The sequence below is a fragment of the Oncorhynchus mykiss genome, chromosome 19 (genome assembly GCF_013265735.2).
Source record: "Oncorhynchus mykiss isolate Arlee chromosome 19, USDA_OmykA_1.1, whole genome shotgun sequence".
Taxonomy (NCBI): domain Eukaryota; kingdom Metazoa; phylum Chordata; class Actinopteri; order Salmoniformes; family Salmonidae; genus Oncorhynchus; species Oncorhynchus mykiss.
This window is the reverse complement of record NC_048583.1, coordinates 8,913,437-8,930,936: the sequence shown is the minus strand read 5'-3', so window position 1 is coordinate 8,930,936 and position 17,500 is coordinate 8,913,437. Positions and strand designations below refer to the sequence as shown.

The 17,500-nt window shown below is 47.5% G+C and overlaps 1 protein-coding gene across 1 annotated transcript in view; it reads right to left on the bottom strand.

Moving 5' to 3' along the window:
- The window catches only part of LOC110518381 (von Willebrand factor A domain-containing protein 7-like), a 44,176-nt gene that overhangs the window by 22,699 nt on the left and 3,977 nt on the right, over window positions 1–17,500 (bottom strand). Inside the window, exon 5 of the mRNA XM_036954153.1 lies at window positions 15,378–15,471. Coding sequence (XP_036810048.1) covers window positions 15,378–15,471 — 94 coding nt within the window. The remainder of the gene's footprint in view (window positions 1–15,377; window positions 15,472–17,500) is intronic.

Below are 17,500 nucleotides of genomic sequence, written 5' to 3'. Positions count from 1 at the left end.
GAATTCAATTGATTAAACATGAAATGTATTAAACAACACATCTGCCACGCTGACCATCAACACTGGGGCCCCACAGGGGTGCGTGCTTAGTCCCTTCCTCTACTCCCTGTTCACACACGGTGCCTGGCCACGCACGACACACGGTGCCTGGCCACGCACTTCTCCAACACCATCATTAAGTTTGCATCACTGGCCTACGCACAATACCCCAAAGTGTCAGTGGAATGATGTTTTTAGAAATGTTTACAAATTAATAACTACTAGCCTAGTCAAGCAGACTAACAGCTGATTAGTTTAATACGTGAAGAGAAACTGAATGTGAGCTATCGAGATCAGGCCGGTTTCACATGGCTACTAAACTATCTACGTATTATAACAAAACAACTAACATGAGTCACTCACACAGTAGTCATTCACACAGTAGCTTTTTATTCATAACTGAGATGTAACTGGATAATTACATTATGATACAAAAATTAAACATCAATCTTACAGTGCAAATAACATGTTGAGAAAGTGCTTAGAGAGAGAGAGTACTGTTGGCAGTTTTTAAAGTGACATTCATTTAAATGTTGTCTTTGTCACACAAACCATTGTTGATGCAATGCAATGTCTGCGATGGAGCTCGCCTGGAGCATAACCTTTTAACTTCAAGAGGCAGCATTGGTCAGGCAGTCGATACATGAGCCTTACCCTGCGTTCATAACCACGTGGGAAGGTGGTATTTACCACATACGACTGGGAAAATCAGCTTGAATGCCCCTCCAACTGGTAACTACTAGTCTATCATCCCTGAGCTACGTCTTCTCCCACATGCTGACCTCTAACGTCACCTACTAAGGAAATGAACTCAATAACATCATGTTCAGCAGTTAGATGCGACAACAAAACATTATTATTAAAATGGTTTTTGAACACTCTAATATGTTTAAAAGCGTGATAGCTGTACTTTTAGTTCATGGTTAAAGTAGCTTGTTGACCAATTTGCGTTTCTCAACGAGTTCAAAGCAGGTGAATGAATCCAACAGGTATTTACAACTTCACAACGGGCAATTTCCACCTTCACACTTGGTTATTAACGCAGCATTAGATCAGATAAGTAAGTCTCTGATGGACGTAGTGAAGAGGGCAGAGACCAGCAGACACACCAACAGTGGGAGGGACAGAGCGATGGAGGGCGGTCCCGCGTTGCGGACGATGGAAAACCGACAGGTGCCGACATTCATGGCTTTGTCCACCGCCACCAGCTCCACTGTCAGAGAGCAGCATGAAGCGTTGAACGCTGCTGCAACAACCATCTGCTTCAGGTCCGTGTGGGTAAGGTTGCCCACTCCCTGGCGGTGTGTGACTCTGGTGATGCCTGTGCCATTGACGCCATCAGTCAGGTTGGCAGAGAGCTGCCAGAAGGCGGAGCTGCAGGCTGCTGGGTCAGCTGGGCAGTCGACCACCGAGACGCTGACCACCTCACATTGGGGAGGGGTGAAATCTGTCACCTTGGTGGGGGGGGGGGGGGGGGGGGGGGGGGGGGGGGGGGGAGACACAGAGAGAGAGGGAAAGAGGACATGATCAGATGAACTCCTGCATTTTCCAGCATGTTCTTAAAAAAAGAGAGATTTAGAGTTAGACAAACTTGGATTTTTTTGTCAGGAACATACACAGGATGCTACCCTCTGCAACATAACCTTCACTCCAAATCAAACTCAAAACATACAACCTGATTTTGGACGGAATTACGGAATCACCTGGAAGGATTACAACTACCAAAGATTATTATTCCAACGCTATACAGCAAATGCTCTAGAAAACAACAGAAACCTGAAACACCATCAAACCTGGAACTGAGTGAGTAATGTTTAGTCTGAAGCTATATTTTATTTCCAAAAGCCAAGAAGAAAAATACATGACATTACTTTATAAGGACTGAATGCTAAATTGAGCGAGAGGTGTCAATGCCCTTTAGCCCAACAATGGCAGGAGAGTCGAACAGTCTAGTCCAACCAAATGGAGAGGCCTTAGAAGCTGCATCCCGCTGTTCAGATGTAATTAAAATACAGTACCCTGTGTATGTAAAGAATGAAAAGGCAAGAAAAGATCCCAAAATGAAGCTCCTTGTGGAAAATCAAGAGACACTTTTTTGCTGACTATTATAAAAATGGGAACATCCGCAACCTCATCTTCCACACAAACCATGCCCTGGCATGGCACAGTGCTACACTAACACACTACCCCTCTGTTAAGAGGGGGGGTGTTAATGAGGGGTGGAAAATCAAGATTCTAGACAGCGAGGACTCCGAGTCAGCTAATATAAATATCTATAAGTCTGGAACAGGTACAGGTCAACCTCAAACAGTTTCAGACTTTCACCTAATCAAAGAATTTCCCAGCAGGAGAAGCTCTCCCTAGACCCGAGCGGGTCAGACCAGACCTCTTCATTATATAACCCCACAGACGAGCAACTCCAAGCGGAAGGTCAACCTTCCAGCACAGAGTACTACTCCCTCACTGACACGAAGGATACATTCACCCAGCTGGAGGTAAGACAGGTGGAGCTGGAACAGCAAGGTTTTACACTCCAGTCAGCACAGACCCAGACAACAGTCCAGCACAACAACACCCCTTAACCAGACCCGGAGAGATGGAGGTGGAGAGAGACGTATCTGCACTCTGGACTGTGGTGAAACAACTTCAACAATATAAAAAGCAAGAGCAGGAGAAGAACAGAGCGCTAGAGGAGAGGATCAGACTGATGGAGGAGGGGGTGAGGGGGATGGCGGGTGACAGAGAACAACCCACTAGAGAGGTGGCCACCACCGCAGAGAAGCCAGCAGAACAGCCCACCTCAGCTCCCGACAAAAGTCAAGACACCACAGCAGAACAGTCCACCCCAGACCCTGAACATAGCGTCGACATCACAGCAGAACAGTCCACCCCAGACCCTGACCATAGCGTCGACATCACAGCAGAACAGACAAATGAAGAACCCCAAGCCAAGGGGATCTCACCCCTCTGAGCACCCCCCCTGTCAGCCACCCTGATAGCCCTCCTGACAACCCCCCACCCCCCCCCCCCCCCCACACCCACTGAGGACATACACAAGACACAGATTGTATACCTTATGGACTCAAATGGGAAATTTATAGAAGAAAATAAACTTTTTTCAAACACACAGTCTCTAAACTCTGGTGTCCAAACACCCAGCGTGCCCTAGACCTTCGGTCTGAGGACCAACTATGTTCACCTAGCCACATAATAATACACACAGGCACAATTGACCTGAGAACACAGCAAGAAAGGGTGGCCACAGCACTGAAGGGAGTGATTGAAAAATCTTCTTCTACTTTCCCCAATGCACAAGTGGTTATCTCCACCCTGCTACCACAAAAATACTTCCACCCTGCTACCATACAGCGGGTAAACACAAGTATTTCCCATGACTGTGCCTCAAAACCAAATGTTTACCTGGTCCACCACTCCACCCTGGACTTAAACAGCCTTTATGTTCAGGTCCACCTAAACAAGGCAGCAGTGTGCCACCTTCACCCGGACTCCAAAGGACATCACTCTCAAACGCAGCCGCAACACTTCACATAGGAGAAACAGATCAATAGACACCCCAACCAGACCAGCGAGACACACTCCCAGACCTGTTGGACCCCCCCAGAAGTACACATAGAGGACACATGCCGAGAGGGCCAACATCCAGACCACAACACCACCAGACACATACACAGCCCCACCCCAACCACCCCAACCAATCAACACCCCCACAAGTCAACCATGTCCACACCCCATTTAGGACCCCTCAGATCAGACCTATGCCCTACCTGCCCACCCCATGCACCCCAACCCCGGTACAACAGACCACATATTCACACTACACACCTTAATTGACAAACAAACAAACTAAAACAAAGGCAAAGTCTTCTCATGCTTTGTTGATTTAAAAAAAAGCCTTTGACTCAATTTGGCATGAGGGTCTGCTATACAAATAAATGGAAAGTGGTGTTTGGGAAAAATATATGCCATTATAAAATCCATGTACACAAACAACAAGTGTGCGGTTAAAATAGGCAAAAAACATAAACATTTCTTTCCAAAGGGCCGTGGGGTGAGACAGGGATGCAGCGTAAGCCCCATTCTCTTTAACATGCAGTACATAATATGACATTTGAAATGTCTTTATTCTTTTGGAACTTCTGTGAGTGTAATGTTTACTGTTCATTTTTATTGTTTATTTCACTTTTGTATATTATATTACTTCACTTGCTTTGTCAATGTCAAATGTCACTTGCTTTGTCAATATGTTTCCCATGCCAATAAAGCCCCTTGAATTGAATTGAATTGAGAGGGAGGAGAGAGAAAAAAGAGAGAGAAAGAGGAGAGACCGTGATCATGATGATGAGGGAGAAGAGATGAGGAAAGTAGGCTATTTGGAAGTGGAGACGGGCCATATAGTGGAGACGGCCCAATAGTGGAGACGGGCCATAGAGTGGAGACGGCCCATATAGTGGAGACGGGCCATATAGTGGAGACGGGCCATATAGTGGAGACGGGCCATATAGTGGAGACGCCCCATATAGTGGAGATGGCCCATAGAGTGGAGACGCCCCATAGAGTGGAGACACCCCATATAGTGGAGACGGCCCATATAGTGGAGACGGCCCATATAGTGGAGACGCCCCATATAGTGGAGATGGCCCATAGAGTGGAGACGCCCCATAGAGTGGAGACGCCCCATAGAGTGGAGACGCCCCATAGAGTGGAGACGCCCCATAGAGTGGAGACGGGCCATATAGTGGAGACGGGCCATATAGTGGAGACGGGCCATATAGTGGAGACGGCCCATAGAGTGGAGATGGCCCATAGAGTGGAGACGGCCCATATAGTGGAGACGGCCCATATAGTGGAGACGGCCCATATAGTGGAGACGGGCCATATAGTGGAGACGGCCCATAGAGTGGAGACGGGCCATATAGTGGAGACGGCCCATAGAGTGGGGATGGCCCATAGAGTGGAGACGGCCCATATAGTGGAGACGGCCCATATAGGCCTCTCAGCTCTCTAGTGTATCTTTATCTATACCTCTACTATCTTACATTTCTACACCCATTGTGATGTCACATTAGAATGTACACACAGGGTTCTATACAACAAAAATATTAACTCAACATGTAAGGTGTTAGTCCCATATTTCGTGAACTGAAATAAAAAAATCACAGAAATATAAAAACAAAAAGTGTATTTCTCTCAAATGTTGTGAACAAATTTGTTTACATCCCTGTTAGGGAGCATTTCTCTTTTTCCAAGATAATCCATCCACCTGACAGGTGTGGCATATAAAGAAGCCGATTAAACAGCCTGATCATTACACAGGTGCACCATGTGCTGGGGACAATAAAAGGCTAATTTAAAATGGGCAGTTTTGTCATACAACACATATTCCTGCATGCTGACTGCAGGAATATCCATCAGAGATGTTGCCGGAGAATTGAATGTTAATTTATCTACCATAAGCCGTACCATAATTTTGTTTTAGAGAATTTGGCAGTACGTCCAACTGGCCTCACAACCGCAGACCATGTGTTGTGTGTGCGAGCTAATTTCTGATGTCAACGTTGTGAATAGAGTGCACCGTGGTGGCGGTGGGGTTATGGTATAGGTAGGCATACGCTACAGATGATGAACACAATTGCATTTTTTATCAATGGCAATTTGAATGTACAGAGATACCGTGACGAGATCCCGGGGCCCATTGTCGTGCCATTCATGTTTCAGCATGATAATGCACGGCCACATGTCACAAGGATCTGTACACAATTCCTGGAAGCTGAAAATGTTGCAGTTCCATTGCCTGCATACTCACCAGACATGTCACCCATTGAGCATGTTTGGGATGATCTGGATCGACGTGTACAATAGCGTGTTCCAGTTCCCGCCAATATCCAGTAACTTTGGACAGCCATTGAAGATGAGTGGGACGACATTCTACAGGCCACAATCAACAGCCTGATCAACTCTATGCGAAGAAAATGTGTCGCTCTGCCTGCGGCAAATGGATGGTCACACCAGATACTGACCGGTTTTCTGATCCACACCCCTAAGTTATCTGTGACCAACAGATGCATGTCTGTATTCCCAGTCATGTGAAATCCATAGATTAGGGCCTAATGAATTTATTTAAATTGACTGATTTCCTTATATGAACTGTAACTCTTCAATATTGTTTCATGTTGAATTTATTTTTGTCCAGGATAATATATTTAAATATATATCTGTACATATATCTGAGGTTACCTTGGTGACGACAGAGAGGCGCAGGACGGCGTAGTTGGAGTCGGACGCCCCGGGGGCCACAGCCTCGATGGTCAGGGTGACGTCTGTTCCTGAGGGGGTGTTGGCGGGCACCGTGATGGTCAGTTCACCGGTGGCGTTTCCTCCGGTGGTCACATCGATGCTGATAAGTTAGCAGCAGCAACGGGTTAGCATTAAGTGTCAATACAAGTGATGCCAAGAGAGGACAATAATTAGTCATGTTGAGTCATTTTGCTAGCAGAGAAGAAGCTAATTTTAACCAGATAACCTGGTCCCAGATCTGTTTGTGCTTAAATTGCCAACGCCTATGGTCAATGTGCCACGTGACAATGACCATAGGAGTTGGCAAGACAAACAGAACAAACAGATCTGGGACCAGTCTCAGATTATTACAGACCTGATCCCTACCTGCCAGGGACGTTCATTTTGAAGTCTCGGTCGTTTCTGCCACTGATTGTGTAGCTGCCTCCAGTGGCGTCGGTCATGACGGTGAAGGGAAGGGTGAAGGTTTTACCAGGCTCCATGCTTCTGTCCACCACGGCCTGAGAAGACAAGAAGAACCCGAAAGAGGAATTGTTGAGGAGTTGTTGTGAGGTCCACTTTTTGTTTGTTGGCCCATTTACAGAGACACATTTCTGTGCTTAGAAAGTCCATGTTGTAATTTATAGTAGTAGGCCCACAGTACCACAGTACTACATGTTTAGGGAGTAATAGTCAGTCATGTTTTTCTTTCTGATATGGTCTATAATTGTCTATGACCATGGTTTTTGTCTAACACTATCCCAACATGCAGTATAGACTCCTTCACGATTTACAAATGAAAGCCGTTTTTCAATGGAAACAGGAAGTGTGTCATCATCACTTACCTTGATGGTAACCTTGGAGACGGACATCTGAGTGGTGGACTGTCTCTGGAACACGGTGGAGGAGACCACATCTGTCCCGTTCAGCAGCACCACAAACTCCCCCGCAGGGACATTGGTTACCGTAACTAGGATCTCCCCGTTGCCCATGTCTTCCAGGGCCCCACTTACAACCTCTGACCCTGACACTGTCACCAAGGCAACGTTGGCCACCTTGACAGAGGCTGGGCCCTTTCTGCCCAACACTGATACCAACAGCATGGCAGGCATACCTGGGAGAAGGAGAGAAGAGAGGAGGAACGGAGGGAAAGAGAGGGAGGGAGAGAGAGAGAGAGGAGGACCAGTGTAGCGGTAGGGAGAGAAAAAGGGAGATTGAGAAGGGGACGAGTGTAGGGGTAGGGAGAAAAAAAGAGGGAGAGAGAGGGAGGAGGACGAGTGTAGGGGTAGGGAGAGAAAAAGAGGGAGAGAGAGAGAGGAGGACGAGTGTAGTGGTAGGGAGAGAAAAAGAGGGAGAGAGAGAGAGGAGGACGAGTGTAGGGGTAGGGGGAGAAAAAGGGAGATTGAGAAGGGGACGAGTGTAGTGGTAGGGAGAGAAAAAGAGGGAGAGAGAGAGAGGAGGACGAGTGTAGGGGTAGGGAGAGAAAAAGAGGGAGAGAGAGAGAGGAGGACGAGTGTAGTGGTAGGGAGAGAAAAAGAGGGAGAGAGAGAGAGGAGGACGAGTGTAGGGGTAGGGGGAGAAAAAGGGAGATTGAGAAGGGGACGAGTGTAGGGGTAGGGAGAGAAAAAGAGGGAGAGAGAGAGGAGGACGAGTAGGGGTAGGGAGAGAAAAAGAGGGAGAGAGAGAGGAGGACGAGTGTAGGGGTAGGGAGAGAAAAAGAGGGAGAGAGAGAGGAGGACGAGTGTAGGGGTAGGGAGAGAAAAAGAGGGAGAGAGAGAGAGAGAAGGAAAATTATCTTGAAGGGTGTGGCTATGTAACTGTTCACATCGATTATTACAAATTACAATTAATGGCTATTTATGACTTTGATTAAGTAGGCTTTATACATAAACAGAATGTATTGTTTCGACCCACACAACATCAAAGAGGGCCAGCCTACTTTCTGATAGAGAACACATCGATGCAAAACCTCTCGCCAAACGATGTGCGCAATGATCATAATGATCGCAAAGATCAAGCCTCTAACGGCTGTAATGAAGTGGCAGCTGCATTCATGTAGATGATGTCGCCATGATGTCGCCATAGTAAATTTGTGATTGACAGATTACCTGGTTGATATGGTAATGATGATTTTAAGATGATGTTGTAGTGTTTTACCTGCTTGTGGACGGCCAGAGATGAGGGCATATCCTGGATGAGGTCCATCGAAGGTCTCCACAAAGTCATAAATGAAGGCAATGGTACTCTGACCTGGACACACACACACACGCACACACACACACACACACACACACACACACACACACACACACACACACACACACACACACACACACACACACAAAGTTGCTAATTAGCTCAAATTGTTCTGGTGAGTTATTAACCTTTGGGATGCGAGACGATTGCGTAATACAGCCACCCATCCACCACGACCAAACATCCATCCTCCTTTTGTTTTTGCATTAAGAAACCTTCTGTCTGATGTAACTATACCAAACATAGAATACATTTGAAGTCTGAAGTTTACATACACTTAGGTTGGAGTCACTAAAACTTGTTTTTCAACCACTCCACACATTTCTTGTTAACAATCTATAGTTTTGGCAGTTGGTTAGGACATCTACTTTGTGCATGACACAAAGTCATTTTTCCAACAATTGTTTACAGACAGATTTTTTCACTTATAATTCACTGTATCACAATTCCAGTGGGTCAGAAGTTTACATACACTAAGTTGAATGTGCCTTTAAACAGCTTGGAAAATTCCAGAAAAAAATGTCATGGCTTTAGAAGCTTCTGATAGGCTAACTGACATCATTTGAGTCATTTGGAGGTGTACCTGTGGATGTATTTCAAAGCCTACCTTCACACTCAGTGCCTCTTTGCTTGACATCATGGGAAAATCAAAAGAAATCAGCCAAGACCTCAGAAAAACATTTCTAGACCTCCACAAGTCTGGTTCATCCTTAGGAGCAATTTCCAAATGCCTGAAGGTACCAAGTTCATCTGTACAAACAATAGTACGCAAGTATAAACACCATGGGACCACGCAGCCGTCATACCGCTCAGGAGGGAGACACGTTCTGTCATCTAGAGATAAACGTACTTTGGTGCGAAAAGTGCAAATCAATCCCAGAACAACAGCAAAGGACCTTGTGAAGATGCTGGAGGAAACATGTACAAAAGTACCTATATCCACAGTAAAACGAGTCCTATATTGATATAACCTGAAAGGCCGCTCAGCAAGGAAGAAGCCACTGCTCAAAAACCGCCATAAAAAAGCCAGACTATGGTCTTGGTCTTGTAGTAGATTATTTCACAGGTGGCAGACAATGTGAGAAGGCTTGTGAACTATATTTCCATTGTATCTGAGAGGAGGAGGAAGGACATTTATGACGAAATGAGCGGTATATAAGCCTTTGTACATGGTATTATGACCAGAGCTCTCTAAATAAACATTCCTGACAATTGTAGCTGGGCCTCCGTCTGATTCAACCAGTTTCCTAGAAATTCTGGGTATCAGGCTGAGTAATCAATTTAAATTGGGTTTATGAACACTGAGAACTTAATTCTCTTGACATTACCTCAATTACATCGACGAACCTTTACCCCTGAAAATTGACTCGGAACCAGTTTTTTTCTTGCTTTTTCTTACTTACTTTTTAAAACTCTGAATTGTTGGTTAAGGGCTCATGAGTAAGCATTTCACAGTAAGGTCTACCTACACCTGTTGTAAACTCAGCAAAAATAAAAACATCCTCACTGTTAGCTGCGTTTATTTTCAGCAAACTTAATGTGTAAATATTTGTATGAAGATATCAAGATTCAACAACTGAGACATAAACTGAACAAGTTCCACAGACGTGACGAACAGAAATTGAATAATGTGTCCCTGAAGAAAGCGGGGGTCAAAATCAAAAGTAACTGTCAGGATTTGGTGTGGCCACCAGCTGCAATAAGTACTGCAGTACATCTCCTCCTCATGGACTGCACCAGATTTGCCAGTTCTTGCTGTGAGATGTTACCCCACTCTTCCATCAAGGCACCTGTAAGTTCCCGGACATTTCTGGAGGGAATGGCCGTAGGCCTCACCCTCCGATCCAACAGGTCCCAGACTTCTCAATGGAATTGAGACCCGGCTCTTCGCTGGCCATGGCAGAACACTGACATTCCTGTCTTGCAGGAAATCACGTAAAGAACGACTAGTATGGCTGGTGAAATTATCATGCTGGAGGGTCATGTCAGGATGAGCCTGCAGGAAGGGTACCACACGAGGGAGGAGGATATCTTCCCTGTAACGCACAGCGTTGAGTTAGCCTGCAATGACAACAAGCTCAGTCCGATGATGCTGTGACACACCTCCCCAGACCAACTCCAAATCGATCCCGCTCCAGAGTACAGGCCTCGGTGTACTGCTCATTCCTTTGACGATAGACGTGAATCCGACCATCATCCCTGGTGAGACAAAACCGTGACTCATCAGTGAAGAGCACTTTTTGCCAGTCCGCAGTCTGGTCCAGCGACGATGGGTTTGTGCCCATAGGCAACGTTGCTGACGTTGATGTGATGTCTGGACCTTCCTTACAACATACCTACAAGCCCTCAGTCCATTCTCTCTCAGCCTATTACGAACAGTCTGAGCACTGATGGAGGGATTGTGCGTTCCTGGTGTAACTCGGGCAGTTGTTGTTGCCATCCTGTACCTGTCCCGCAGGTGTGATGTTTGGATGTACCGATCCTGTGCAGGTGTTGTTACACGTGGTCTGCCACTCCGAAGACAATCAGCTGTACGTCCTGTCTCCCTGTAGAGCTGTCTTAGGCGTCTCACAGTACGGACATTGCAATGTATTGCCCTGGCCACATCTGCAGTCCTAAGGCACGTTCGCACAGATGAGCAGGGACCGTGGGCATCTTTCTTCTGAGTCAGTTGAAAGGCCTCTGTAGTGTCCTAAATTTTCATAACTGTGACCTTAATTGCCTACCGTCTGTAAGCTGTTAGTGTCATAATGACCGTTCCACAGGTGCATGTTCATTAATTGTTTATGGTTCATTGAACAAGCATGGGAAACATTGTTAAAACCCTTTACAAGGAAGATCTGTGAAGTTATTTGGATTGTTATGAATTATCTTTGAAAGACAGGGTCCTGAAAAATTGACATTTCTTTTTTTTTAGTTTATTTGGTGCATGTGACACATTTGAATGGATTATTTAAACCCAGGGCTGGGCTCTGTGTGTATCCAGGCTACAATCTAGTGTTGAGCGTGAGCATTTCACACATATTTAATAGAACAGACATATTTCTATTGTAACTCACCAGTGACCTTCAGTGTGTAGGGCTGGTTGGAGTTCATGCTGATTTCCCATAATCCTGTCTGTTTGTTGGAGGCCAGACGGACCCGGAAGAGGTTGCCCACCGTCTGGACAGTCCCCAGTTCCCCGTTGACCTCATTCTGTTTCTGGGTCACACCTGTAGGGGCAAGGAGGGTGACAGTCAAATAGGATGACAGTCAAACATACTGTCAATGGGATATACCTGGTTCATGATACCTTGTTGAAATGTGCTTTGTGCTTTAAAAACATTAAGATACATACGTAAACACGCAAAACAGGTCAACTGTAACCATTAAGGAGGGAAAACTAACCTTAGATCAGTGTCTAGGGGAAATGTCATCCTATTCAGTTAGGTGAACTTTTACCTGAAAACTGATATTAGATCAGTGTGTAGGTGTTGGAGGTTCCCACCTGCAGGGTTCTTCAGGGTGAAGGTGAGGGACTTTCCAGTGATGTAGATGGTGATGTTGTTCAGAGACTCGTCCAGCAGGAAGGAGAATGTCTCAGCTTTGCCTGGGTTCCTCGCTCGCTGTAGGACTGTCACCTGAGGAGGAGGAGGAGGAGGAGGACAGAATGAGAGAGGAGGATAGAAAGAAGAGGTGATGTAGGGTATGTTGTTGTTTTATTGTAACGTGGAGGATTTAATTTTCATAGATATAACAATTATGTCTAGGCATTTCTAAAATTCATTATTTATAAAGCACATGTTTTTTAATTGATCAAGTTTTGAATTATTCCGAATCAACTACTGATCTAAATCAAAATGGCCACCAGTGTTGACTCACCAGAGCGGAGGTGGAGGAGTCGATGATGACGTCAGTGGCCTGGGGCAGATTTTCCTTGGTGACTCCAATGGCCTGACCACCAGACGCCAGCGCCAAGTCCTTGTAGGTCTCGAATGTAGCTGCCCTGGACTCTACTCCACGCCTCCTCCTTCTAGCACCAGCACCATCACCAGTCATGAAGAAAGACACCTGGAGAGACACATAGGTGTGTTAGAGAGAGTTTGCCTGGTCGTATTCATTAGGCACCAAATGAAGAATGAAAGAAAAAAGGGAGTGACTACCTCTCCAATAAGAATGGCTTGTTTAGTTTGCCGTTGGAAAACATTTTGCTGCGTTTTGCTACTACTGTCCTAATTAATAAGATCCTGAACTGCAGGACATGGTTTCTTCTAAAACAGGAAGTGTTTGAGGAGGTGTTTGAGAAAGTGCTCACAGTTGACTTGGTGCTCCTGATCAGGGCCAAGATGGTGTCCCTTAACCCAATGTCCTTGGCAACGGCATCTGTGAAAACATAGATGTGGGACGACGCAGGGGCACCGGTCAGCGCCAACTGGAGAGAGAGAGAGAGAGAGAGAGAGAGAGAGAGAGAGATAGAGAGAGAGAGAGAGAGAGAGAGAGAGAGAGAGAGAGAGAGAGAGAGAGAGAGAGAGAGAGAGAGAGGGGGGGGGGTGCTTAGTTTCTTTATTTATTGTCAGGTGCACTATAAACAAAGAATGGGACTATATCTGAAAGCTGATTGGAATATAGCCATGTCAATCACTGTACCTGTAGGCCTGATAAGCACATCTCAGGGAGGTCTCCGCCTCCATCAGCTTTGAGTTTAGCGATCTCTGTTTTCATAACATCAGGGTTTGTCGTTCTTATCAGGGGTCCGAACTCTACACACACACACAAACACACACTGATCACTAACCACTTCCTGACTTAACCACACATCACACAGGCATTTCGGTGACTGCCAGAGTTTGTCAGTGATGTTTTGCTAAGGAGAATGCTTGGTGGAGTGTAAAGCCAGCTTTACTTGGGTCATTGAATGGGACCAGGATGTACTGGGAGGGCTCATCCTGCGTTCCCTTCTTGCTGTCGATGATCTCATTGACGACTCTCTTGGCTTCAAGGATGTCATCCCTCATGCTCCCCGTAGTGTCGATCACAAAAGCAACCACTGCCGATCTCGCTATGCCCATGAAGCTGTGGGAGAGAGAGAGAGATAAAGAGATAGATTGTGAGTAACTTCAACATGGGTAATTCCCTCTTCCCCCCTCTCCACCCCTTCACCCCCCTCTACCCCTCTCTTCCCCTTCACCCCCTCTCCTCCCCTTCTCCCCCCTCTACCCCTCTCCTCCCCTTCTCCCCCCTCTACCCCTCTCCTCCCCTTCACCCCCCTCTACCCCTCTCCTCTCCTTCACCCCCCTCTACCCCTCTCTTCCCCTTCACCCCCTCTCCTCCCCTTCACCCCCCTCTACCCCTCTCCTCTCCTTCACCCCCCTCTACCCCTCTCCTCTCCTTCACCCCTCTACTCCTCTCCTCTCCTTCACCACCCTCTACCCCTCTCTCCCCCTTCACCCACTTTCCTCTCCTTCACCCCCTCTACCCCTCTCTTCCCCTTCACCCTCCTCTACCCCTTCCTCTCCTTCACCCTCCTCTACCCCTCTCCTCTCCTTCACCCCCCTCTACTCCTCTCCTCTCCTTCACCCTCCTCTACCCCTCTCCTCTCCTTCACCCTCCTCTACCCCTTTCCTCCCCTTCACCCTCCTCTACCCCGCTCCGTACCGTAGGTAGTTGTTGTCACCGGCGGCTCCCCGGATGTCGTCCAGCAGCCGGAGGGTTGCGGTCGTTGCCATGGTGACAGCAGCAGTGTGCAGGGCCACGTTGTCAGAGCGACGCTCATCCTTGCTGATGCCTCCACGAGGAACCTCAGAGCTGGTTAGGTCAGCTGCACCGCCATGACTACACTTACCTGGGGGAGGAGAGGTGATGATGGTGTTATACAGAGAGTGTGTGGGTATCTGGGGAAGGTAGTGTGTGTGTGTGTGTGTGTGTGTGTGTGTGTGTGTGTGTGTGTGTGTGTGTGTGTGTGTGTGTGTGTGTGTGCGTGTGTGTGTGTGTACCTTTAGGCTTAGCTGAGGACAAGATCCCCATGTACCCAGAGGTGAGTTTCTTCTCATTAAGGATGTTAGGCAGGATGGAGTTGGAACAGAACCCCCCACTGACACAGTCACTGCAGGTCGGGGTTTTAACATCTACCGGACCAAATCACAATGCTTTCTTATAAAATAACAGTTAACTAAATTGTCAAGGGACATCATTTACCACCACAAATCATTACCCCCCCCCCCCCCCACACACACACACACGCACACACACATACATACACACACACACACACACACACACACACACACACACACACACACACACACTCTCTCCTAAACCCTAAATGGGCGTGGTCGTCCTTTCTCTTACCCATAATTCCCTCAGACTCTTCAGCTTTATCTCGCTCTGTTGAACATAGGAGATTATATGTGTTTGTTTCCCTCTCTGTCTACCCTTTAGACTCCCTGTAAACAATTAATGACCTCACTTTCGCATGAAGCCAGAGGTGGCAGCAGATTTCTCTCTTTGTCTCTCCTTTTTAATCTGCTATCGTACTTTTCTCTAACATTCCAAGCACGCCTCCCTCCTTCCTTCCTGCAATACCACCCCCCCTCCTTCCCCCTTCATTCCCTTCCCTACCACCCCCCTCCCTCCCTCCTTCCTTCCCTGCCCTAACACCCACCCTCCCTCCTTCCTTCCCTGCCCTATCACCCTCCCTCCTTCATTCCCTGCCCAACCACCCTCTCTCCTTCCCTGCCCTACCTACATCACTCCAGTTGGATCCCATGCCTAGCTGTCCTCGTTGCTGCATTAACTCAAGCCCTCCCTACCTGCCAGGTTTTCCAGTGGGAGATCGGGGCGGATCAGGTTGGCGTAGGGTTCAGTGTATCCCAGGTCCACCCAGTTACTGTGGCTGTAGAAATCCTGACAAAACACAAACATGTATTATATACCAAGTCTGTGTCTGTGGGAAAGTTATCTATCTAATTCCCTATTACAGACACCTCTAGACAGAAGTTAACTTGGTTCAGATGATAATACTTGAGCCAAGGTGAAATATGAAATGAGAAATGAGGTGACATGTTTTCTCCCCTCCCCATCTTCCTCAATCCTTTTAGTCCTTACCTTATCTCCCTTCATTCCTGGAAGTTCAGACTTTCTCCCTCTTTCCCTTCCACCCCCTTTCCCACTCATCTCTCTCCCTCTCCCTCTCCCACTCCCCTCTCTCCCTCTCATCTCTCTCCTCCTTCTCCCACTCCTCCCTCTCCCACTCCCCTCTGTCCCTCTCCACTCTCTCCTCCCTCTCCCACTCCTCCCTCTCCCTCTCCCACTTTCCTCTCTCCCTCTCCTCTCTCTCCCACTTCTCCCTCTCCCACTCCCCTCTCTCCCTCTCCTCTCTCTCCTCCCTCTCCCACTCCTCCCTATCCTGCTTCCACTCCTCTCTCTCCCACTCGCACTCCTCCCTATTCATCTCTCTCCCACTCCCACTCCTCTCTCTCCCTCTCCCACTCCTCCCTATTCCTATCTCTCCTACTCCCACTCCTCCCTCTCCCTCTCCCACTTCCCTCTCTCCCTCTCCTCTCTCTCCCACTCCTCCCTCTCCCACTCCCCTCTCTCCCTCTCCTCTCTCTCCTCCCTCTCCCACTCCTCCCTATCCTGCTTCCACTCCTCTCTCTCCCACTCGGACTCCTCCCTATTCCTCTCTCTCCCACTCCCACTCCTCTCTCTCCCTCTCCCACTCCTCCCTATTCCTATCTCTCCTACTCCCACTCCTCTCTCTCCCTCTCCCACTCCTCCCTATTCCTCTCTCTCCCACTCCCACTCCTCTCTCTCCCTCTCCCACTCCTCCCTATTCCTCTCCCTCTCTCTCCCACTCCTCCTTCTTCCTCTCTCTCTCTCTCTCTCTCTCTTCCCTCTTTCTCCCTCTCCCACTCCTCCCTATCCCTCTCTCTCCCTCTCCCACTCCTCCCTATCCCTCTCTCTCCCTCTCCCACTCCTCTCTCTCCCTCTCCCACTCCTCCCTCCCTCTCCTTCTCTCTCCCCTTACTTGCAGACAGGGCTCTAATCACGCTGGTGCGACAAAAACATTTGTTATTTTATTTATTTATTTGTAAAAAAAAATGTCTTTAACCTTCATTTTACTAGGCAAGTCTTAAAAACAAATGTTTAATTACAATGATGGCCTACCGGGGAACATTGTTCAGGGGCAGAGAGACAGATGTGTACCTTTTTAGCTCAAGGATTCGATCCAGCAACATTTCGGTTACTGGCCCAACACTATAACCGCGAAGCTACCTACCGCGCCATACACAAGTTAGGAGCACAACAAAATATTTAGGAGCACTAGAGAAGAGTTGTACTGTGTGCAGTCCTCTCCCCAGTGTCTCTCTAGCTACTTGTACTGTGTACAGAACTCTCCCCAGTGTCTCTCTAGCTACTTGTACTGTGTACAGAACTCTCCCCAGTGTCTCTCTAGCTACTTGTACTGTGTACAGTACTCTCCCAAATGTCTCTCTAGCTACCTGTAGTGTGTACAGTCCTATCCCCAGTGTCTCTCTAGCTACCTGTACTGTGTACAGTACTCTCCCCAGTGTCTCTCTAGCTACCTGTACTGTGTACAGTCCTCTCCCCAGTGTCTCTATAGCTACCTGTACTGTGTACAGTACTCTCCCCAGTGTCTCTCTAGCTACTTGTACTGTGTACAGTCCTCTTCCCAGTGTCTCTCTAGCTAACTGTACTGTGTACAGTCCTCTCCCCTGTGTCTCTCTAGCTACCTGTACTGTGTACAGTACTCTCCCCAGTGTCTCTCTAGCTACCTGTAGTGTGTACAGTACTCTCCCCAGTGTCTCTCTAGCTACTGGAACTGTTTGCATATCCCCTCTTTCACCCCCTCCCCCTCTCTCTCCTCTTACCTGTAGTGTGTACAGTACTCTCCCCAGTGTCTCTCTAGCTA